We start from the raw sequence: 23,523 nt of genomic DNA, 5'->3' as shown, positions 1-23,523 counted from the left end.
TTGAAATTCTGGGGTATCATGTCTCATCTAATCTAGTATCGTACAAGTTCTCAATCTATGCCACCTCGTAATTGTTACACTCATTTCCTGTTCTCCGATACGCTCGAATCGTCACCAACTACGACGATCGCTGGCGCAGGACCAGCCTCGGCATCAACATCCTCAGTCTTCTTGTTTCTGGTGAACAAGCCCTTGATCTTGCGGCAGCCATTGCAGCACCACCTGTAGACCACTACAACGGGCTTGCCGACGACGCGCGCGATAACAGCGAACCACTCATCAGGGAAATATCTGATCAGAACTGCCCATGGGATACAAACGAAACCAGTGATGATGCTGATAGCCCATTGCGTGCCATCGATACCACCGGGCTTGATCTGGAATGCGCGGCCACCGACGAACACAATGAGAACCTGTAGTCCAATGATCATGACGACGATGCCAATGAAGAACCAGTTGCGAAGTATACCCTCAAGCACGTTAAGCTTGTTATCGAGACGCCTGTTGTTGAAGATGTTGAAGATCTGCATCCAAACGAAGCTGTTGAAGATGACAGTGTCGAGCTCGAGTTGCTTGTTGGGGTCCGATAGATCGTAGCCGAGGATATCGCCACCAGCGAAATATAACACAAAGATGACTGTGATCTTGTAGATGTTCTGACCGGTGATCTGCTTCCACATGGTTGTCGTGATGAGAGGGCCCTTGCCCTGTGGTGGGCGATCAAGGATCTTCTCGGTCGGCGGGTCGGTAGCGAGCGCGAGTGCAGCAAAGGTATCCATAATCAAGTTAACCCAGAGGAGCTGAACAGCTCGCAGTGCGGGCTTCATTTCGTCATCGTACACCGCGGTGACAAATGCGAGAACAACTGCGGTGATGTTGACGGTGATTTGGAACTACTCTTGTTAGCAGGGGAAATTGGAAAGGTACATCGAGTGCAACTTACCTGGAGGAACTTTTGCACAGCATCATTGACAGCTCGTCCCCACATCAAAGCAGTGATGATCGATGAAAAGTTGTCGTCCATGAGAATGATCGAAGATGCTTCCTTGGCGACCTCAGTGCCGGACACCATGGAGAATCCAACGTTGGCAGCCTTGAGTGCTGGAGCATCGTTGGTACCGTCACCAGTAACAGCAACAATCTCACCAAGGGCCTTCAGTCGAGTGACCAGGATACGCTTGTCCTCGGGCGAAGAACGGGCCAATACCTGCAAGCGGGGCAGCATCTCGTCAAGCTGTTCGGTAGAAAGGCGGCGGAAGTCGGGTCCTTCCATCACCAAGCCACCTTCAGTGTAGATGAGGCATTCAGTAGCAATCGCTCGTGCAGTTTGCATGTTGTCACCAGTAACCATGCGCACTGTAACACCGGCCTTCTGTGCCTTGCGAACTGCCTCAGGCACACCAGGGCGCACAGGGTCCTGGATTCCGACAAGGCCGAAGAATGTAAGATCGCGCAATAGGGAGGCGAAGTCGACACTGCCACCTTCGGTGAGTACGGCATTAGCCGGTGGCCATTGTGGGAAGTCGCGGTAGACTAAACCGATGGTTCTGAGGGATCTGTTTGCGTACGCGTTGATTGTATCGGTCAATACCTGGCGGTGTTCTTCGGAAAGCGGCTCCGACTCAAGGGTCTCGAAATGCGCGAATTCGGATGCAAAGCTGAGAAGGATCTCGGATGCTCCTTTGACGACAAGGCGGTACTGGCCGTTCGGAAGCTTGACTACAGCGCCCATACACTTTTTCGCCGAGTCGAAAGGAAACATGTGTTTGACCTGTTCGTTATCACGAGTCTCGGATAGAGAGACGAGTCCAAGGTGGTCTTTGGCGAGCTCAAGCAACGCAGTCTCGGTCTTGGAACCGACGAAGACTGGCTTGCCATCCTCTTGGCCTTCGAATGCAGTCGAGTTGATCGCGATAGATTGGATGAGAAGCTGCTTCGCAGCCGATGAAACTTGGGATGCCCATGCTGAAATGGTTTGGTCCTTGTCCGAGTTGGCGGAGTCAGCGTGTACGAAGCTGGTAGTGCCAAACGTGCCGGCGACGACAGTCATTCGGTTGGTTGTCTGGAGATGTCAGTCTGTATTCGCATCGAGCTTTTGTATAGCACTTACCAAAGTACCAGTCTTGTCAGAGCAGATAGCCGTGGCATTTCCCATGGTCTCACATGCCCGTAGGATTCTGACCAGGTTGTTCTCCTTCAACATCTTGGTTGTAGCAAAAGCCAGTGCCAATGTTACGGCTAATGGAAGACCTTCAGGCACTGCAACCACAATGATGGTAACAGCGACGATGAGGATATCCATGAAGGCTGAGCCCTTTTCCGACGCGCTGTCATTGTTGCTAGAGAGTCCACCAACAAAGCGAAACAAAAGGACGAAGAACAATATACCTGCAGCTGTGGTTCCGAGATAGGCAATAGCCATAGCGAGCTTACCTAGCTTCTCTTGGAGTGGTGTAGCCTCGATCTCTACGCGGACAGACATCATGATCTGGCCAAAACTGCTGTGCTCTCCAACCGAAGTTGCCATGAAGGTACCGACGCCTTCAAGCACCTTTGCACCAGAGATGACAAAAGGATCGAGGTTCTTTGCCGGCTGTCCGGATTCTAGCGCCTTCATGACGGCAGCACCTGGAGCCTTTCGCATGGCATCAGATTCTCCCGTAGCAGAGGACTCATCGCACTTGACGTCGGAGCCGTCTACGAAGATACCGTCGACGGGAATGATGTCTCCAGGCTCCATGTGAATGATATCTCCTGCCAGAACATCATAGATGCTGATCATTTCCGTCCTTCCAGATCGAGTAACTTTGATATCGCGTTGTTCCTTCTTTGCATTGAGCTTTGCAAAGGCTGCTTCCTTCTGCCAGTCATTGACAGCTGTGACGAGCACGACAATAACGATTGCCACGACAATCGCGCAACCCTCAACCCAGTCAACAGGCGTTGGGGCGCCTGGTTCGTGCTCTGCACCGAAAGTCTCGTACAGTCCAAGGGCCAAGGATATCGCCGCTGCAACAGTAAGAACGATCAACACCGTATCGTTGTAAGCATTCCAAATCAATCTCCATAGAGGAGTGACTTTCTTCGGTGGCAGCACGTTTCGTCCGTGGATGCGGATTCGATCCTCGAATGGCTTTCCATTGCTTGGCGGTCGACTTGACTCTTTCTCTTTGGTCGGTGTCTGGGGATTCGTTGCTTCGTCGAAGGAGATATGCCGGGGAACAGTCGATTCGTCGGCACTGAGACCAGTGTGAATGTTTGTTTGTAGACCAGCTGCGATGCCATGAATGCCGCCGAGAGCCTGGTAAACAGCAAGTGACTTGGGGTTCAGAAGCTTGCTGAGTTGTGATGGAGTGAACGCGAACGGGTTGTTGCTGTCTGCTGCCGCTTCAGCGCGCAACTCCTGTTGCAACGCTGCATCGTAGTCTCCCACTACTGTAGATACACCGCTTGTGGACGCATTACTCGGCGATATCGGCGTCCGAAATGGGTCTGATGTTTGCGAAGTGACAGTGTCAGCCTGACTCAGCGCACGCTGTCTCGTGTTGATTTGGAGTGTCGGAGGGGCAAGTTTGCCGGACTCCATGATGATAAAATAACGATGCTACGATGAAAATACTCGAGAAATGTAGCTACAAGTTGTAATGCACGAGGTTGTGTTTACGTGACGGTAGAGTAAGGGTTGGATTCTAATAAGCTGAAGGACGCATCCCCAGTCGCCATACCTATACTCAAGAGCCGGGCTGTGTAAGTGTGGACCTCATCCAAGACTGCCAGGCGCTTGGTGCGCGATATTAGTCCACTCGGTGTGATACGTCTCTTGCCAGAGCCTCCCTTGGCAAATAGTAGGCTCCTAAGGAATGATAATACCGCGGCGCTTTTTCGCCTTCTCAGCGCAGATGACATCTGAACGTTGAAACCTTGGTAGAATCTACGAGAGCATAGCCTTGTGCGTACGTCGCATCGACGGTCCAGCTGTACACTCGTCGCCAAGCGAGGCGAGATTTGATTCTTTTGGCGACTAACGTTGTTGATAGCGAGATGAGCGGGTGTCAAGAGTCCGGCGGTCTTGGAAAGGGGGCAGTGCAGACCCCATCCGAGCGCAATGAAGCGCGGAGACCCTCACCTTCCGCTGCCATCGCGTCGCTACGGACAACCGCTGGAAATTGTTGGAAGGGAAACAAGATGGCGACAGAGAATGGCCGTTAGATTGAAGTTACGATTGAGTATCGCTTCGCTGCCTACGGTGCAGATCGAAGTGAGGCTAGCAGGGCTTAAACTGCGCCACTCGGGCGCCACTGAGGCTTTGCCGTGATCCAAACCGCATTGGGCCTAGTTCTACATGATTTCCAGCTCTGTCGGTATCTACATAACATGTTTGCTTGAGGATGTCTTGCTGCTGGGGTGTCAATCGATTCATGCCTATTTTTTTTTACCATTCTTTGAAGGCGACAAAGGAGAAGTAGTAGCGAAATTCTCCGCCCAGCTTCGAATCGTCAGAACATCGAAATCTCTTACATGCACAGCCTGCACAGCTTGCACAGTACTGCATCATGTTTTGCCATTTGCATCCAGGAGACAAGACACCGAGCCGTTCATGTCTCTTTGTCGTCTTGGATGAAAGAGACGACCAGATGTGCACGAAAGCCTGAGGCCAGTCTCGGATCGCTCCAATAGGAATCTACCAGTGACACCTGTGTATGCGCTCGACCGAATCTGCCTTGTCTTGGTAACAGCCTGATCGGTCTTATTGCGATTGCGACTTGTCGCATGCTCCGCTCTCTTCTCCAGATCTTCAGCAATACAAGAGCGATACTAAGACCGGCATCTTAGCGACTTTACGATAAGGGACGATTCGAGCGTATACAACCCGTTGAAACGTCATCGAAGGGCAAAAGGGCAGCCTGGTACAGCCCTCGCCCTTCCTGTGGCTGGATCTGTGGCGCAGTGGCTGTGCCTGTGACTGTGGCGTAACATCTTCGTAATCGGAGCCGCCGTCCTCTGTCGAGACTCAGACAGCTCTCCCAGATGGCAATAGTCTCCCAAGCCTGCTGGCGGCGGAGAGGAAGCGCGATTTACAAGCGTACCTGTCTTGGCTTATGTTCGGAGAAGCCATAGACGGAAGGTGTGATGTCATCACGCGCACTGACCCCTTGTCGCCGCCGAGCTGATGGTCTGGATTACCTGCTCATCTGAACACAGGTCTTGTTATGAAGCCTGGAAGTCTATCGTTTGCACTGCCTCAATCTGGGCATTCAACAATACTCAGGTTTTCTACGTTGATTACTGATGACACGAGGACATCGAATAGGCTACTTCATCGCCGCCTAGATTTTCAAGACACGTGCACTTCCCGTTCACGCCTCTAGGAGTCCTTTCCGAAGTATCAACTCGGACTCAACAACAGCTGCCTCAATATAGTGCATCTCTCTCGTCTGCTCCAGGTGCACACTCCCGTAACGCAGCAGCTCTCCGAAAGTGCCCGGCGCCATATCCTTACCTTCATTTTCCGGAAGGTCGAGCAACGTACCACAATGAGGCTTATGGCACAGCTCCTTACCATGAGTGATCTTTTGCATCACACTCTGTGTTATCATGTTCCACGCTGCGTTTTTCGCCTTCTCATGTCCTGCGTCATCTCCATCAGCGTCTAGCCTCGTAGCAAAGAACCTGAGAATATCCGCGCCATCGAATCCGATGGTTGTCTCAGCAGGGAAGTCTTCAGGAAGCGCATTCCACAGTAAGACTTTCTTAGCCCAGTAGTTGACGCCATCGAAGCCGCCATTGGGCTCCTGCAGCCACGTCAAGCGCATCCAGGCGAAGACTTGTCCAATGTATCCAATGATAGTCTGCACATCCAATTTCCAATCCCACCTATACCCCGCCTCGGCCAGTTCCTCGAAATCCAACTTCTGGATGAAGTTAATCAGGGGCGACTGACATACGCCGGAATAGTCATTGCGTCCTTTCCACAGCTCCAAGAAGATCAGATGCCTGTCCAAAGTCAGTATAGTGGATCATCTTACGGATGCATCAGTGAGTCAACGCACCAATTCTTGATGAACTCGTCGCCTTTGCGAGACGCCACAATGTGATTCGCAATAAATTGACCGTATATCAGTGGCGCAGCAACACTAAACGGACTCGTGTCGTCCGCAAGCTGGGCCCAGCACACGCTATCGAGGTGGCGGAAAAGAATACATCCAACATCCATCCACACTCCGCCGTACGTGTACAGTGCTGCGCCGCGCAGAAAGTCGGCGCTATGAGGCCCTACGTATGGACCCGTCATCGTACCTTTTACGAATGCTTCCGGAAGATCTTCAGTCGCGATCCAAGTCAATGCGTGATTCGGTGAGTCCGGTACTGTGTCGAGCACGCGGACTGTCCATTCGGGGCCATGGAGGCGCACCCAGTTGATGATGTTGCGTTGTGTCCACTTGGGCATGTTCTGGACGCCGGCATGCCAGTAGGCCCAGATATTCTTCTCAGAAGTGATAGGCACATGCGTCGTTAAGGTGTTTAAGATCTCAGCATCGGTGCGCTTGTCCTTGGACTCGACTCGGGTCACTTTCGATGCATATTCTTCAGGTATCTGGAACTCGGGCTGTGCCATATTGGTAGTGGAAAAAAACTGGTGGCTATTGAGCGACGATGGGCTCACGCAAGACTAGGAGATATTTCTCTGACAGCTGATAGTGGGTGCATGTCGCTATATATCGCATCATGATTAATATCCAAAAGCTTTGCATTGCATATTCGAGCTCCATTGTCCCGGTACCTCAGCCTTGCCCTACATGCATTGCACGATATCAACCGTAGTGCAAAATGAAAATACCTAGCTCTTACATCAAACGGGCATCTCACCATCAATACTGTTGTTCAGTTTTCCGTAGAGGGACATTTACCCCGAGGTAAGCGCTAGTTATCCTTTCGTGTAACGAAGCAATGTAAGCTGTTCCCAGGATCGACAGCCTATCACACTCGTTTTGGGTATGACTGTATTGCAGTGTTCCTCGCCCGACTGCAACTTATTATCTAGCATTATTGTTATCTTACTCATTCTCAGGGTGCCTTACAGCGAAGATTGCCGAGGCTCCACAATTCGTACACGGAGCGGCACAGATAGAGTGATGAACTTTATAACCTAATCGACATATGGCTCATGCACCGGTCAGTACTAATACATATTCAAAATCTTTATCGTACATTTGACAAGTCCACCTCTCGACCTAGTCTCTCAAATTCAGATGATACGTAGCCAACTGCTCATCGGTCATCCGATTCGGGCTCTTGACCAACAGATCCTCGCCTCGCCCACTTTTCGGGAAAGCAATGACGTCCCTCACGCTCTCTCGTCCACACATGACAGCCATTAGCCTATCCCATCCCAGCGCAATACCTGCATGGGGTGGACATCCGCTCCTCAATACGTTGAGCAGATGTCTAAAGTCCTCCACACGCTCAGGCTTCATCTGGAGAATGTCCTTGAAGATGAACTCTTGCATGGCGGCGGAGTGAATACGGCGACTACCGCCACCAAGTTCGACGCCGTTGAGGACAATGTCGTAGTGCGCTGCTACCGCGGAAGAAGGATCTGTGAGTAGCTTGTCAACGTCTTCGGGTAGCTTTGGGGCAGTGAAAGGGTGGTGGGTCGATGAGAAGCCTGCGGAGCCGCCTTGACCTGGTTCGCTGTCACTCGATGGTGTGAATAGTGGAAAGTCCGTGATCCAGACAAATTTGAAGTCGTCTTTCGCCGGCGCCTCCACTAGGCCTTGCGCTATAGCTGCCTTGTGGAGAGCAAGACGCAAGTTTCCCAGCATGGTTGAGCCACCAGAGAATGGTACATTGGGACGCGCTTGGAGAATGAGAAGGTCTCCGTTCTCTGGCTTCAAAGATTCGGGACCTTCCATCTCGTACTGGCGGCCTAAAGGTCCGAGACCTTGCATGGGCTGTGACAGATCCCCGATGAAGATACCTGGTTGGCCGTCCGGATTGTCCAGATATATCTTCCCATCTGGACTGTCGAGGAAGCTGGAAACGAATTTGCGGGTAACCTTGGGATCCTCAGATATTGAAATCTTGATGGCATCGACTGCCGGATCCTGTAGCGAGGTGATTTTTCCTATCAAATCTGGTGTCAGATGCTCAGTGATGGTATGTATCTACGCGCCGTTAGTTGAAAACAGTGATCATATTACAGCATCTTAACCTACCTTTGATTTGTACCGTAGATCCGGTTTATCAGATCCGTAGTGAGCCATCGCAGTCTGATATTTCATTCGCTGAAATTTTGCCGGTAACTTTTCAAAAGGCTTCAGAACTTTATACCAGAGCTCTCTGAGAAGATCCTCAGTTTCGTTCATGACATCTTCCTCGTTAGCGAAGGACATCTCCATATCGAGCTGGTCCATGATTAGCGACGGCTTGGTAGTGCAGGGCATGGTACTGACCTGAGTGAATTCTGGCTGCCTATCAGCCCTCAAGTCCTCGTCTCGAAAACACCGCGCAAATTGATAGTATTTCGTGATGCCGGAGGCCATTAAGATTTGCTTATATTGCTGTGGACTTTGTGGTAATGCGTATGCTAGGCCCTTCTGTCGTGTTGGTACGAGGAACTCTCTTGCACCCTCAGGTGTCGACTTGAAAAGTATGGGCGTCTCAATCTCCCTCCATTGCTCCGAGTTAAGGTGCAATCTTGCCCGCGTCATGGCTTTCGCCCGCGTCAAGATATCCTCGCGCAATTCTCTGTCTGTGCGAAGCTGCAGATGCCGTTGATCTGGACCAAACACTGTGTCATTCTTGATGATGATGTCTTCTGATATGTCGTTGAGGGGCTGCACGTGCTCCACAGCAACCTCGCGAGCCCCGATCAACTTGATGCCGTCGATTAACTGTTGCCTGGCTTGTGGACGCTCCCTGAGCGTTCCTCTTACAAGAACAGGAGTCCACTCTTTCAACGATCGTAAACAGGCATGTGCATCTGTTCCACTGGATCCACCGTCTCCTTCCCCTGAGACAAGTTGGATAACCAATGTTTGGTTTTTATTTCGGAGCATGGTGAAGGAGAGCTTCTGGCTGACATCCCGTCTTGTACTGATGTAGCCAACGAGTTCAACCTGTTCCCCAGGAGGGTAGTGTATGTGCTGTGCATTTGCCCATACTGAGTTCAGTGAATCCCAGGAGGATGGACGGACTGCAATCTGGTAAGCGCATGGCTCTGCAAAGGTGTTGCAAACCCACTGGTAGCCTTGAATTCGTCGAGAGTTTTCTTCAGATGATCATCGGGCGTAGAATCATGTGAGCTTGCGAAGTTCCGGTATGCATATCCTAAGGATGACCGTACACACTTTGGCGTGGTCCCGTGATAAGATGTGCGACGAAATTTGGAAATTTCTGCGTAGGAGCTGCGAATGCTACTCTCCCGAGTCACTACGTGCCGGGAAGCGCGCAAAAGACTCATAGTAAGTCGCAATGGTAAACCAAGCCCTGACAATTGTGGAAATGTCTTTGACATCCATGAGAAGCAAGCAGCCATGTCTCAACGACGCGCCAAGCCACCATCAAGACCATGCCCAGAACGGGGTAGCGTCCGCTCAGACCACGCTGCAGAAGCTTCAAAAGCTTTCCAGCACCCACACCCACTTCCTCTCGCTATCCCTCCAGTTTATAACATGTAAGCCACCTTGCGACGCCATTTTGACTGTCGCGCGCATACTAACAGAACGACTAGATGATGAAAGCCTAGCGTGTATCAGCTGAGCGGCTCTCCACATCCGCCTTTGAACTCTCCTCTTTCGGGAGGCTCAAGTGGTTCGCTGGTAGATGTGGATGTGGCCGCATGACTTCCGCGTCCGGCACACACACCTTGTTACATAACGGACGCTTTGACGGCATCTCTGATTCAATAAACTGGTCGGTGTCTCGAACATACCGCGCACCCGCGCCCGCACCCATTTGCGACGACGAAACGACGATTTTCCTCTCGACGGAGGCGAGCGACGGTGGAGTGGTATACCAGGTGGAATGGACTGTGTATACTAAAGTCGATAGCAACACAATGAAAGAGTTTCTCATGTTTTTGCATGGTACGTAAAGACGTGATGGGTGAAGACCAAGGAAGGAACGGGCTGCTAGGACTTTGGCAAATCGCAAAGTCCTGAGCCTCATCATCGCCACATTTACTGCGAGTGGAGAAGTAGACCATCTTCTACCATCTCTCCTCAGTTGGCGAAAGAAGAACGCTTTGTCAATTACCCCTCCACTAAATTCATTGGAAAGAGGGGCGTAACAACATTTGCAACATTCAATTGTTCACGATCATAGTGTGTGGGAGTCGTCATTTGAAGGGACTGGCGCGTCGACGTCGACGTCGCAGTTTGCACATTGCCATGAATTGACTAGCCAGAAACAATGAAACTGGCGAGGTTGCGTCATGCGACCCTCATGAAGATCTTCCAGAGACATTATGGTGTGTAGAAGTGCTTTTGTAGCCCCTTCGAGGGACGGATGCAGAGGCTGCCCAACCGACTGAAGCTGATGGGACGGCATCTGGGATGCAACTCATAGTCGACGTACCATGAGGCTTTCCATCAGATCTGCTCAAGGTAGGTATTTGTGTCAATGACCCGGACACCATCAATTGAAGCCAAGAAACCTTTCTAACGGGCGTAGCGTGAGCTCAACCATGGACCCTATTAGAGAAACCGTGGGCAATGGAACTGCATTTCAAGTGTAGACCCTCGATCTGCGTTGAAAATTGATGTATTAAACCATAGGTGAACAGAAGAGATACCCTATGTAGCGAATCACCGCGATACCCAGCCTCTTTCATCAAACACCCAACATACCGATAAGCACCAGCGGCTATTTACGTGTGAGGACAGAAACAGACCTGGAGGATAAAGTGTGGCAAGAAGCAGCAAGGCCAGTAGAATATGCCGTCGAAGATACCCTTCTTCGGCGACTTGTCATCCTATGCGCTTGGCGAACGGCGAGACCGCGAGCTCGAGCTGGTTGATGAGCCGGTCTAAGACTCTGAGCTGCCTGACTCCGCACTCGGCCCGTTGCGGTAGCTGGACTCGGATGACATCTCGTATTGCGACGAGCCGCGCTTGTGGTGGGCACGTGGGCGGTCGTCGGGATGATTGACAGTGTCGGATCGGTGGCCGTCGAACATCTGTAAGTGTGCTGGCATCGGTGCCGCGGGCTTCTCGACGATGCCTGTAGATGTCGACACTGTGTCCAGACATGGCATCTGTTGACGTTGAACCATCGTTGGTAGCATGAAGCTGGACCGCAACTTCCTTAGTTGTTCACGCTCGTCGGCCCCGTCAGTCGCATGGCGGGCTGTATAGTGTTCAGTCTTGCCCTAATGGAAACACCGATTACTCACCACCTGAGACCTCATATTGAGTAGAGCTCCTGCCAACTCCATGCTCATGGTATGCTTCACGGCCATCGTGGTCTGCACCGGGGTTGGCAGTCTCGTACTCAAGCATCTTCATCAGGCGGTAAAAGATGACTGCAAGGATGGCGCCGAGAAGGGGACCCAACCAGTAGATCCAGTGGTGTCCAGGCCATACGCCAGTAACAACGGCAGGTCCGAAAGAACGAGCTGGGTTCAAGGAGCCTCCCGTGAAGTAAACACCTATTTGTATCAGCTTCGGGGTCTTCTGGCAGAGTCGGCAGGCGCGTACCAGCGAGCTCAGCAATGAACAATGCTAGTCCGATGCCGATTGGGGCAATGAAGGTCGCTCTATGCTTCTCCGCTGCCAACATGAAGATGGTAAGGAGGAGCATGAAGGTCAAGAACATCTCAATGAACAGGCCTCGCGCGATAGATGTTTCACGGCTGAGGGTGGTGTTCACGGACAGTGGCCCTGGAAACAGTCCGGACACAACAGCGGCAGCAGCGATGGCACCGAGTAATTGTGCAACGATCAGCAGCAAAACCTTCATCCAGCCAAGTGCTCCAACAAGACCCATGGCGACGGTGACCTGGGTCATGTTAGCGGCTGCTTCCGAATTGAAACGCCTGATGGTACATACAGCAGGGTTGAACAAGCCTCCACTGATGCGGAAGAAGACCCAGACAGTGACTGCCAAGGAGAAGCCGAACGCTAACGAGATGTACAACAATGATCCAACGTCCATGGATCGGGTACCTCGAAGATTGTTCGCGACCTGTGTAGCTGCGAAGGCGAAGAAAAGAAAGAGGAAGGTGCCGACTAATTCCCCCAGGAAAGAGATGAAGAGGTGGCGAGCCCTGTTGGGTAGCCATGCGAAACCAGCTAGGCGTGACTCTCCGGGGCGGTCGGGGTCTTCTGTGTACCTGGGCTTCATGCCTGGCAGGACCATGAAGCTCTCCGAGGGGCGCTGGTGGTTCATGAGTGCCACTTAAGGATACCAGTGTAAGCTCGTATTTGTGAGGGACTGAAGCGGAACACGTACGATCAGGAATGTTTGATAGGTCAGGTAGGTGAGAGATACGCGGGCTGAGATTGGCAGTCGAGCAGGTAAAGCTTGAGGATATAGCAACTAGGAACAGGGCTGTAGGGAAGATTGAAAGCCGACGATAGGACTAGGTGTATGAGGAGCTGAAGGTATGAGAGGTGTCAAGGCGAAAGTTGAACGAGCGAGGGAGAAGACGGGAGCAGCATAATAGGACGATAGGAAAGGGAAGGGGCAAAAGTCGAAGGCACGTCGAGGGTCAACGGACGTGCTTGCCAGTCGATGCTGAGTTCTGAGGAAAGTAAAAGTCAAGAGCGATGTGGGGATGTCGACGAGGAGGGAGTGACCAGAAGTAAATGTCAGTCAGAGCGGACATGTCCAACAACCTCACCTTGACGCCTTTTGTCTGTGCAATGGCTTTTTGAACCTCTTGCTCTCTATAGACGGTCATACTAAGGCTACCGCATCTTTATCTTCATCATTGAAGAGATGCGCGCCACAGCAGCCGCATGCATGTCGCAGACGCGTTGACATTTTTACCCCGTCCGTGACGTTGTCCTCTTCTGGCGCACAACTCCAGCTTCATCTACTGATATGGAAGACACGATAAGGCTGACGCTGTGTTTTGGTGTCGCTGACGCTTCCAGCATAGTCGATTGCGGGGAGCAGCATGCTTGGCGTCCATCACGCGCGTTTCCACCAGGGTCCCGGAACCATCACGACATCATCGGGCTCCGGCCACCTGCAGTCTTTCACTCCCAGTCACGTCCTTGTCCACTTCTTTTTTCTCAGCCCGTTTCCTGCCTATCTGCCCTTATTGCGACAAACCCTCGTGCACATGTGCGCCATTTATCGCCTCGCGCCACACAAGTAGTGACGACCTGCCCGCCTGCGGGTGTGTTATTACCGCATCATCCATTGCTTCCTGCCCTTCACTCTCGATCCGCCCCGCGTGACCCACCTCAAACGGGACCACGTCGCGTCTGTCTCCTGACCTCAGTCGATGCCTCAACTCTCCTAGATATTCAGCACATTCTGCTGCTTTTGTCGCTTTCCACCTCTCCCGCCGCCGCCGGCTGCTTCCGCAAGCATGCGCCCACTCCGTCTGCTGCTGTCGCTATCCACCACCCTATTAGCCGTTACGCTGCTTCTATATATGATAGTAGGCAAATCACAGGATGAAGCCCAGGAGCGAGCATCTGTTGCATCGAACCAGGGCAGTTTCAAAGCCTTGTTTTCCTTCACGTCGCCCAGCTCCTTGTTTCCGCCTTCTGCCATCATCAGTTTGACCGACGATAACTCGACTTTTTTCCTTGCCAGGCCTGCCGCGTTTGGCCCGGCACTACCCAAAGAGGGCTTGAGTGGCCCGCTATGGATCGGTAGTGGCTTTGGAGATGATACATTAGGTGCTGGGGGCGAGTTAGGATGCAGCGACGTCCCGGGTTGGCCAGACGGCAGCGATGACCTTATCAGCGCTTCACGGCCACTTGGTTATGTCAAGGATAAAGCAAAGAGTGTCATGCCGGACAGAGACTTGCCTTCAGAAGAAGAGAACCGTGGAGCCAAGGATGACAACACTAAGACTGCCACTGCAGACGATGGCACAGACGATCACCTGCAATCAGGCCTCTCGGGCACGCGCGTGACGTCAGGATCCAAACATGCCGATATCCAGTCACTTCAGGAGAGTGCCGAAATCGCTGGCAAGGTTGTCCTCCTCAAGCGAGGAGGCTGTGGATTTTTGGCTAAAGTGCAGTGGGCACAATCACGTGGCGGAGCGGCTGTTATAGTGGGTGACGACGTGCGCGGTGGTGCCCTCGTTCGAATGTACGCCAAAGGAGATACCTCTAATATCACGATTCCATCCTTATTCACTTCACACACAACCGCGCATCTTTTGTCTTCGCTCCTGTCGGCCGATGGAATGCTCTCGAGTTCTGTACAAGCATCTGATAAGACTGCCGAAAGCCGCCCGATACCTTCCGGAGCGCTACGAACTATACCAACAGCGGCCCGAGGAAAGCAGCACCCATCAACATCTGGCAAGAAGACTACAACTAGAGAGCATGCTGGTTGGCTGCGCTCGCTTCTGTCTTTATTTGGTCTTGGAACAAGCGATAGTTCCCCGAAAGCTGGCAGTCGGAGACTACCGAATAGCGGCGATCTTGAATGGGTCGAAGTCAGCGACTGGGAAGACGACCAAAAGCCCATCAAGACCAAATCGACAGCATCCACGCCGACACCCACCAGAGCTGCGGACGACTTTATCATCGGAGAACACGACTGGCGGGATCCTGACCTTTTGCCTCTTTCTGCATCGTCGAGCGAGGCACTCACAGCAGCTAGCGCAACCCCATTGAGTACCAAAGCTGATAGTAATGCCTTGCCCGGTAGTGGCGAATATACCCCAGCGAACGCAAAGACTGGTGGGAAGAAGCTCTGGACCTGGTGGTCAGGCTCTAGGCACGACACGGTATCATCAGTATCGTCCAGGCGCGCGCACACCAGAAGCATTACCTCGATAATCGACGCAAATTCTGGCATTATCAAAACATCCCCTGCGACTAGTTATCACCAAGGCCTATGGGTAACGCTAACGCCCACGAACGTTTCAAGCAGTCCTTTCTTCGATACTTTACTCGTACTCGTTGTCAGTCCATTGGTCACGCTGACTGTCGTATACGCCCTCCTCCTTCTCCGATCTCGCATTCGACGTCGCCGTTGGAGAGCGCCCAAGTCTGTTGTGGAACGCCTGCCGGTCAGAACTTATCAGACCATTAGCGATTCATCGTCCTCGGCCACGCCTAGCGCGGCGTCCCCAACCACACCCTTACTTCAGCACTCATCCACTCGGTCAAGATCACCAGAACCTCGGTCACGCTCAACTACGGTATCAGAGACACCGGCCACTTCAACATCTGTACAGCACGCGTCTCGTGACCGTGAGGAAGAGAAGAGAGAATCAGGTCTGGCGGCGTGGAGACGACGCTACGGTGGCCGCCAAAGAGAATGCGTCGTCTGTTTAGAGGAGTACGTCGACGGAGTAAGTCAAGTCATGAGCCTCCCGTGTGGTCACGAGTTCCATGCGGATTGCATGTAAGTATCCACCTCCCAGCTTTTGACAGTTCTAATCTGACGTGAGTAGTACCCCTTGGCTCGTCACGCGCCGGCGAACATGCCCCATCTGTAAAGGCGATGTTGTACGCTCTCTGAGTCGCAGCTGGCATGATCGGCTACAGTCAGCATCACCAACACGCTCACCTCGACTCTCCATTACCGAAGAAGACGTACAAACTGAAGCAGCTGAGACTCGCAACGAGTCACCTTCTGCATCACGACCTGTGCCAATGTCCAGATCTGCACCCTCGGATACATCCTTGGTTGATGACGACGTCGAGCCTGGTTGGTCTGCAGCCACTTCTAGGCGCGCTTCAGGAGAGATTCCACGAGCATCAGAAGGCGGGACCTCGTTGCGGGAGCTAGCTTCTTCAGTTTCGACGGTAGTATGGCGTGGAGTTGATGCGGTTCGATCGAACACCGGCTTACAGCGACGCTCTCCACCTGAAGATGTGGACCGCAATCGGTGATTCCGCTACTCATGAGTTACGTTTTAACATGATGAAATTTGGATGCATAGATGGGATATACCCTTGGGAAGCTCAACGGCGTTGCATTTGGATGTGATTATACGTCAGCTAATGGCCTATTGATCAACTAATTGGCATAACGGTAGACAGTCTTTGCGAACCCTACTCAATCAAACAGTCACTCCTTTTCACAGATGCTGGAACCTGCTGTAGCAAGCAGTATGTCTTCTTGACGTCTTACTGTTGCCCAAGCGTGTTCGCGATCTTATTGGGCTTGTGCTTTGATGTGTAGTGTGTTGAAACTATTATAGGTAAATGCTGTGTTCTAAACGCACTTGAAGTTGACTGTCTAATCGCGGTCAGAGCATCCAGCTGCATTTGGACAGATCTAATGTGCCCAGACTTGGTACAAGCCTGTCAGTGAAAACGGCCGTGGTCTCACATCTTACGGGAGGTCCGGCTTCGGGTCCAATAACCTGGTTGGCAAGAACAATGGCCTAGTGTCTTGGCGTCAGCGTTCCGCGTAAGTCATCCCGCAGCTCCATACCGTCTCTACTCACGCACCGGTTCGTCGCCTTTACCACATTTGTTCGCTCAACTGGTTGCCCGCAAGTGAGCTTCAGGACCCGCCCGACCCGATGCGTCGAATGCTGCGAACTTCTCACCATCAGCAGACTTCACAAATCTAATTCGCTGCCAGGCCACGTCAGATCACCCCGAGACAAGGTAAAATGAGCGGGTAGGCGTACGACATCCCGGCTGAGAGATTGAAAACCCGGGAACCCTCGACTTATTACCCGGTCTGGATTTGTAGCGCGTAATATACACAAACGAAGCTGTCGTGTCTCTCAGCCGCAAGAGTCTCCGTTCAATCTACGTCCCGTTGGACACAACGGGAAACAAATGACAACTGGCTTGCAGTACAACATGCGAAGGTTCTTGGATACGAAAGTCAGTTCAGGATGATCTATGTTCCGCAATAGACGGCACGATTTGTGCTACCTGAAAAGCTTGTCTGGCACGAACCCTGGTATGATGTTGTCGCTTTTCGCATCATTACTGGTCTTGAAGAAAACTCTCATACACCGCAAAACAACATCCGGATCATGAACCAATGTTCTCATTGCCCCGTCTGACTGCACTGTTGGCTGTCTCATGTGTTCCTGGGTGGTACTTCCCCATCCGAGAAATGCATCATCATCATATACCAGAAGGCGCACGTTACCGAATATCCGCCAAGCAATCTGGTGTGCAGCTGGCAACTCGTGTTCGCCAGACCGCAAAGTTTGGTGGCTTCGGAAGGCGCAGTCTGGTTCTCTTCGAACACTCTGGCACGTCTGAGAGGCTTTTCTTGGCCAAAGGTTGTAAGATGAGTAGCATGTTGGAACTCTTGTCAGATTAAGTTTCCGGTCCAGGGCTTCCCACGTGGTTTCCTAGTATATATCAGGGCCGACTTGGACCTCATTAGACGACCGTTCGGGCATACTATAACATCAACACATCTCTACTTCTCAACGGTAATCTTGTTGTCAAATATGAAGCTCTTTTTTGCCTTTCTCCCTCTTCTTGGCTGCGCTCTTGGGCTGGCGCAAGACTTACAGCCTGATACTTGTGTAGCGACGTGCCCACCACCGGATTGCTCGGCTGCTATTGGTGCACTGGTATGTATCTGGTGTTTCTTTCTGGCCGTCTTGTCATTGCTGAGATAGTTCAGGAATCATGTAAGTGCCTCAACGAGCGTGAATACGCGTGCAAGGCCAAATGCCCTGACTACACTCCGCGTATCCTGGTAAGCCAAAGCAGCACACATACGAAACAAACTGCTCATAACCACGGCAGCACTGCCCTCGCCTTCCAGTATCGACAGTCAGCACACCTAAGCCCGCTCCTACGGCATGCGTTTGCGAAGAAGTCTTCTGCGTTCTTTCCTTTCCCGAGGGCTGCTACTGTCGCAACAACGCTACTCAAGCGTGCTTCGAGAAATGCGGTGGAGAAGAGCCAACCCATCAGGACTGCACTCTTCCTATCGATGAATTGGATGTTCGTGCTCCAGAACCTAAGCCAGTCCCAGCTCCAGCTCCAGTCCCTGTTCCGGCACCACAGGAAGAGACTTGTGTGTGCGAAGAGGTTATATGCGTTCTTTCTTTCCCAGAGGGTTGCTACTGCCGCAACAACGCGACGAGAGCTTGTTTCGAGAAGTGTGGTGGTGCAGAACCGATGTATCAGGATTGCAGCCTTCCTGATGTCGAGACTCGTGCTCCAGAGCCTTTACCCGAGCCACTCTCGTTACCGGAGCCTCAGACAGATACTTGTGTATGCGAAGACGTTGTATGCATCCAATCATGGCCGGAAAGCTGTTATTGCCGCAACGATGCCGACAAGGCATGTTACGAGAAATGCGGTGGTATAGAGCCAGTCTACCAGAGCTGCACTGCTGTCGACAATGTGGTCGCTCGTGCTCCAGCACCAGAGCCCATACCCGAGCCAGAAGCCCAGGCTTGCGTCTGTGCACCTGGTCCCCATTTGTGCCCCCAAGTCTGGCCCGACTCTTGCTACTGCGACTACAACGCAGCAAAAGCATGCTCTGACAAGTGCGGCGGTCCCACGCCACCGTTTCCAACGCAATGCCCGCCTCTCAATCCTCCTTCGGTCGAAGCGCGTGTGGCAGACCCACAGCCCGTACCTGTCCCAGCCTCACCTCCCCCAACTTGCGAATGTCCCTTAGTAAATTGCATCTCGTCTTGGCCTGAATCTTGCTACTGTCAGAATGCTGCCAAGAAAAGATGTCACGAGCTGTGTGGTGGCAAGAAACCCGTTCTCCAGGTATGAATCTTAGTTTTCGCCTATGTAGTGATGACAACGGACTAACAGATATGTCAGATATGTCCACCTTACCCTAGCTCCACCCTCTTGACCATCACGGCCACACCCGTCCCGCTTCCCGTACCCATCACCCCCGTGCCCCTTCCTTCGCCCATTCCTCCTCGCCAGGCTACCCCCACGAACCAAATCTGTGGCGGCGGTCGTGCAAGCCAAGTCCTCGACTGTCCTGCGGGCCAGGTCTGCATTACCGATCCATTCAAACCAGGTTCTTGCGGTCCCGCTTGTGACCAGCTGGGTATCTGCGTTGGAGAGAAGCTGTGTGGTGGGTTTGCAGGATTCGAGTGCGATACACCAGGTCAGGTTTGTGTTGACGATCCGAGAGATGACTGTGATCCGCTGAATGGTGAGAGTGATTGTGGGGGTTTGTGTGCTTGGCCGCAGTGAACTCTCGAATTCGAAGACAGGTTGGCTCGAGAGAGGAGGGGGCGTGGAGGGTGAAGATGTGGAGGGCGTCATCATTCTTTGAAACATTCATTCTACAAAGGGCGGCTGTGGTGTAACTGAGATATTGCAATCACGTATCCGATCCTGGTATAACGAGTTTCAATCTTTTTGTGTACGTTTCTTTGCAGCTTCTCTTGACAATCTTTTCTAAACTCACACCTCTCACAGCCCTAAAGCCGAGTTCATCTTGTTCCCCGCCTTCACGAACATGGTCATCAAGACCGCCACGCTCGCAATCCACGTAACGCTCCTCAAGTAACTCGGCGTATTTGTCTGAATCTTGACGTACATGAAACTGTATACAAGGCGAAGACCGATATAGGCTCCTGCTAAGGTATTCATCGTCGCTGTGATACTCTGGTCAGCTTATACCTCTTGCGATCCGGGGATAGTTATCGATGTCTTGTTGTGTGTCGTTATTGATCAATGAACGACCATGACAGATTGTGAAATAAAGAAAAGAGTGAAACATACCCGCATCCAACCCGGCCAGGTTGCCCGCCAGTATCGCTCCAATGAAAAAGGGAGCATTCTCCATGTTGTTCTTGTGACATGCTTCCGCACGCTCGGCTTTCGCATATAGAGGACCGGGACAGCACTTGCGGTAGAATTCTAGTGTGGAGGCGCCACGGGGATTGGCGTTGTCGAGCTGGCCGTTTATACCCTTCTTGAAGGTCATTTGCTAGGAATCATCGATGGTCAGTAGAAGAACAGGAATTACTGGACAAGGGAGACGAAAAGGGAAGCGTACAGAGTGAATGTGTGGGTACACAGCAATGACCCAGTATATGGGTATGGCGTGGAAGGAGTAGTTGAAAGACATGATGTTCACGTCTGATAAGGTGTAATCTGGATGGGCGGTGTTAATGACTGTGAGAAATCTCCAACTCGTTGTCCATTTCTGGAATTGGCACCTAGAACTACTTATATGCGGTGACTTTTCTTGATGCCTAGTTTACTAGTCGGCAGCTAGCTGAACAAGCCGAAGCGCCTGGACCCAGGGGTAAACTACTTCGATCAGTAATCGTTGTACGATGACCAAAATCTGTATACTACTGAGGTATGTACGCAAGACTAGCCATGAAGCTAGTCGGCCCGTCGCAAAAGCGTTAGTATTCGGCCGCAACAAACAGCTTTCCGCATAGTTGTCCTGTACACCGCAACTCGACATGCTAAGAATCTATCACAAGCAAACTTGAGCGATGCCTTGACTGATGTTACATATCCCCAGCCCCATAGCACAAGTCTGCTTTCACAGCTGAATCTTGTCCGCCATACCCTGTCCACCCATCCACTCGATATAATTCTCAATACTCTTCTGCATAGCATCTGTCGCCTTCTCAATCAACCCCGTCAGCGGCGTAAGACCAGCCTGCTCCTTCATGATGTCGATGAAATCATTATTGAACGCGTCGTTGATGTTCACCTTGGCAACACCACACTCGATGCACTCCTTGAGTAGCTTCTCCTGGAACCATTCCTTCCCTGCTCCATGCAACACCAATGCAACTCGATCTCCCACCTTGGCATGCACATTGCGCAACCGCGGATAATCCAGTTGAGGACCCTTGGGCCCGTATTTCCCATGTACGTTTCCAAAAGCAGGAGCCAGCCAATTGATCCCCGTTGCGACGAATTCCTCAGCTTGCTCTGGAGTGGTAAGGATAGCCTCAAGACCCATTTCACTCAAATCTCCCACACCATCCTCTCCTCCATCGATTCTTCCCGGTTCCGCTTCCGTGATAATTCCCCTCTCGTTACAATACCTGACTAGCTCCGCCGTCTTCTCAAGGTTATCGTCAAAATGACTCATGTCGACCATGATGCCGTCGAAACCTTTCTCAAAGTTTGCAGCTTTCTTCACAATCTCTGGGGTTTGGGCGTGGTCCATGTGGAGGGCTACAGGCACGCTGGCGTTGTCAGCGGCTTCGCGGGCAGCGTGGAGCAAGATGCCATCTGCGTATGTGATTGCCCAGGGGAAAAGTTGAATGATTAGAGGGGCACGTTTGGCCTCTGCTGCGCGAACGGATGCGAGGATGCCTTCGACGTTGTAGCAGCATGTTGCGCAGATTGCGTATTTGTTTGCGGCGGCGTGGGCGACGAGCTTGACGGCCTTGTTTTGGGATAGATCCGGTGCCATGATTGTGTTGGTCGGGAGATATTCCAAGATGAGATTTGTTCCAAGGTGGCAGACTTAGGGTGAGAAGAGCGAAGGAAGAGAGCAATGTGATATGGGCGATGATGCAACTTCCCCTCGTCGTTCCGGTTGCATTTCCGATATTCCGATGTCCTCTCTTATGGTGGGGCTGTCGGCAACTGCTCTCCAAGTTGAGCGGCGTAACCACCGACGTTCGGGTCATTTGCCGGCTAATTTCAGTGTCGGAATCTGTGGGCAAGTTCCCGCGGGATACCCAGTCGAGCGTGGTTTACCGCGGCCTTTGGCTTACCCCAGATGCTGCCCATGATGGAGGGGGAAGCCTGGGGTAGCATGGACGGAAAAGTCGTTGATGTAGAGGCTCGTTCGCGTCCGTTCTGCTAGGATGATCAGCGTCTCGCTGTCGCAGAGCGTTCCACTTAGTTTCCATTGGATGATACTGGATGGAAACCGTGTGTGCTTCCGTATGCTGCACAACCATCTATGTCAATTCTATCTGTTCTATGCCATTGCTATCTATATCCTTGCAATCTCGACTCCGCCTAAGTCTTGAGCTGCGAAAAGTACCCCCTAACCCAGCAAATCACCCAGCGCATTGACATAAGCCGTGGGAACAGTCGTCGCACCCTCGGCCAAAAAGTCCTCTTTCTTACTGACACCCGTCAGTACAGCCAGTGTGCCGCCCAACTTTCCATCGATGCCGAACTGGATATCAGTGTTCAGCCTATCTCCCACCATACAGGTCCTGCTACGATCGAACTTGAATTTGCCTTCTACGGCATCCATCATAGCTTGACTCGGCTTCCCCAAAGACAATGGCGATTTGCCAATAGCCCTCTCAAGCGAAGCGCCCGAAGCACCAGCACCTGGAAACAAAGTATGCGCATTTGGCAGCGTAGAGTCGATGTTCGTAGCGAGATATACGGCACCACGCTGAAGGTACTGGAACGCGATTGCCGTCTTGAGGTAGTTGGAGTGGAAATCTAGACCACTCAGCACAACGCCAACATCGGGGTCGAGCAGGCTGCCGTTCGCGATAGCTTCGAAGTCGTCTGGCTGCCGGAATTCACGGTTGTAGGCGGGATCTGTGCCGCCGATGTATGGGACGCCTTCGGCGTCAAGTTCTTGTTCCACTCCACTCTCGCCGAGGACGAAGACTTTGTTCTTTGGCGCAGGGAGCTTGAGAATGCGGGCGATGTATACGGCGGCACTGTAAGAGGATCCAAAGACTTCTTCCTGTTGGCGCGTCAGCTGGTGTTATCCTATAGGGTTCCGCGTTACGTACCACCTCGGCGGGGATACCGAGCTTTTCGAATTTCTTCTTGTAGTCCGCTCGGGACTTTGTGCTGTTGTTAGTGACGAAGACGAGTTGTTTGCCTGCAACTGATCAGCACAAAGTACGTTCTTTGTAGAAAGCGAATATCTTACCTTTACTCCTCAGCATCTCCAGCGTCTCAGGGACCTTTTCGAATAGGTGATCGCCGGACCAGAGGACGCCTGTCCTTGGTCACAATCAGTAGATGGTCATGTGGAATGCGGGTGCTGCTTTAGTTGCGAGTGCAACCGACGTGCCGTATGGTGAAAAGGTGGGCGCGTACCATCGCAGTCGAACAGGAAGACCTAGAACGTCCTATATGAGTACGAAACATAGCAACAGTCCTCTCTGGAGACGTACATCGAATTTATCCAAGAACCCGTCGATGGCGTTTTTGTCGCCAGACAGAAATTGAGGTGCCATGATGTCAGTTGTCAAAACAACGGTTCGCGTCAGAGAACAAACGCTCCAAAGCCGACGTTGGTGGGGTCCTTGGCGTGGACCCTGAGATCAGCAGCGGAACCATACCGAGAATGTCCAGGTCTACCCTACTATCGTTCCTAGGGTCGCAAGGCCACACAGGGTACTCACAGACGCTCTGATTCATTATTGCGCTTGACACACTGTTGTTCATTCATTCATGCCGTTAATATTCGTCTACTATATTCGACTAGATTGTTCATCAT

General features: G+C 52.0%; 8 protein-coding genes across 8 annotated transcripts; 2 read left to right on the top strand and 6 right to left on the bottom strand.

Moving 5' to 3' along the window:
• Positions 1-80: 80 nt before the first annotated feature.
• On the bottom strand, positions 81-3,586 carry AA0111_g12024 (Calcium-transporting ATPase 2; the record flags this gene model as incomplete). The annotated part of the gene is made up of 3 exons (XM_028645957.1): positions 81-893; positions 944-2,062; positions 2,111-3,586. 3 exons carry the CDS (start codon positions 3,584-3,586, stop codon positions 81-83), a joined length of 3,408 nt encoding a protein of 1,135 aa, XP_028500388.1.
• Positions 3,587-5,357: 1,771 nt separating this feature from the next.
• On the bottom strand, positions 5,358-6,616 carry AA0111_g12023 (hypothetical protein; the record flags this gene model as incomplete). Its single annotated transcript, XM_028645956.1, has 2 exons — positions 5,358-5,994; positions 6,051-6,616. The coding sequence occupies 2 exons, from the start codon at positions 6,614-6,616 to the stop codon at positions 5,358-5,360; spliced, it is 1,203 nt and encodes a 400-aa protein (XP_028500383.1).
• Positions 6,617-7,232: 616 nt separating this feature from the next.
• Positions 7,233-9,463, bottom strand: AA0111_g12022 (hypothetical protein; the record flags this gene model as incomplete). The annotated part of the gene is made up of 4 exons (XM_028645955.1): positions 7,233-8,165; positions 8,217-8,405; positions 8,454-9,196; positions 9,244-9,463. The coding sequence occupies 4 exons, from the start codon at positions 9,461-9,463 to the stop codon at positions 7,233-7,235; spliced, it is 2,085 nt and encodes a 694-aa protein (XP_028500382.1).
• A 1,566-nt stretch (positions 9,464-11,029) lies between these two features.
• AA0111_g12021 (hypothetical protein) lies at positions 11,030-12,390 on the bottom strand (the record flags this gene model as incomplete). Its single annotated transcript, XM_028645954.1, has 4 exons — positions 11,030-11,349; positions 11,396-11,650; positions 11,700-12,000; positions 12,052-12,390. The coding sequence occupies 4 exons, from the start codon at positions 12,388-12,390 to the stop codon at positions 11,030-11,032; spliced, it is 1,215 nt and encodes a 404-aa protein (XP_028500385.1).
• A 1,153-nt stretch (positions 12,391-13,543) lies between these two features.
• On the top strand, positions 13,544-16,040 carry AA0111_g12020 (hypothetical protein; the record flags this gene model as incomplete). Its single annotated transcript, XM_028645953.1, has 2 exons — positions 13,544-15,549; positions 15,599-16,040. The coding sequence occupies 2 exons, from the start codon at positions 13,544-13,546 to the stop codon at positions 16,038-16,040; spliced, it is 2,448 nt and encodes an 815-aa protein (XP_028500384.1).
• Positions 16,041-17,575: 1,535 nt separating this feature from the next.
• AA0111_g12019 (hypothetical protein) lies at positions 17,576-19,626 on the top strand (the record flags this gene model as incomplete). The annotated part of the gene is made up of 5 exons (XM_028645951.1): positions 17,576-17,701; positions 17,755-17,829; positions 17,880-18,863; positions 18,921-19,266; positions 19,544-19,626. The coding sequence occupies 5 exons, from the start codon at positions 17,576-17,578 to the stop codon at positions 19,624-19,626; spliced, it is 1,614 nt and encodes a 537-aa protein (XP_028500368.1).
• Positions 19,627-20,619: 993 nt separating this feature from the next.
• On the bottom strand, positions 20,620-21,507 carry AA0111_g12018 (putative fructose-bisphosphate aldolase; the record flags this gene model as incomplete). Its single annotated transcript, XM_028645950.1, has 1 exon — positions 20,620-21,507. The coding sequence occupies one exon, from the start codon at positions 21,505-21,507 to the stop codon at positions 20,620-20,622; it is 888 nt and encodes a 295-aa protein (XP_028500369.1).
• A 585-nt stretch (positions 21,508-22,092) lies between these two features.
• Positions 22,093-23,260, bottom strand: AA0111_g12017 (hypothetical protein; the record flags this gene model as incomplete). The annotated part of the gene is made up of 5 exons (XM_028645949.1): positions 22,093-22,758; positions 22,808-22,899; positions 22,951-23,019; positions 23,121-23,142; positions 23,198-23,260. The coding sequence occupies 5 exons, from the start codon at positions 23,258-23,260 to the stop codon at positions 22,093-22,095; spliced, it is 912 nt and encodes a 303-aa protein (XP_028500373.1).
• Between the last annotated feature and the right edge of the window lie 263 nt (positions 23,261-23,523).

This window comes from Alternaria arborescens (genome assembly GCF_004154835.1).
Source record: "Alternaria arborescens strain FERA 675 chromosome Unknown contig_64, whole genome shotgun sequence".
Taxonomy (NCBI): Eukaryota; Fungi; Ascomycota; class Dothideomycetes; order Pleosporales; family Pleosporaceae; genus Alternaria; species Alternaria arborescens.
The sequence above is the reverse complement of the archived record's forward strand: the minus strand, read 5'-3'. Positions and strand labels throughout refer to the sequence as shown.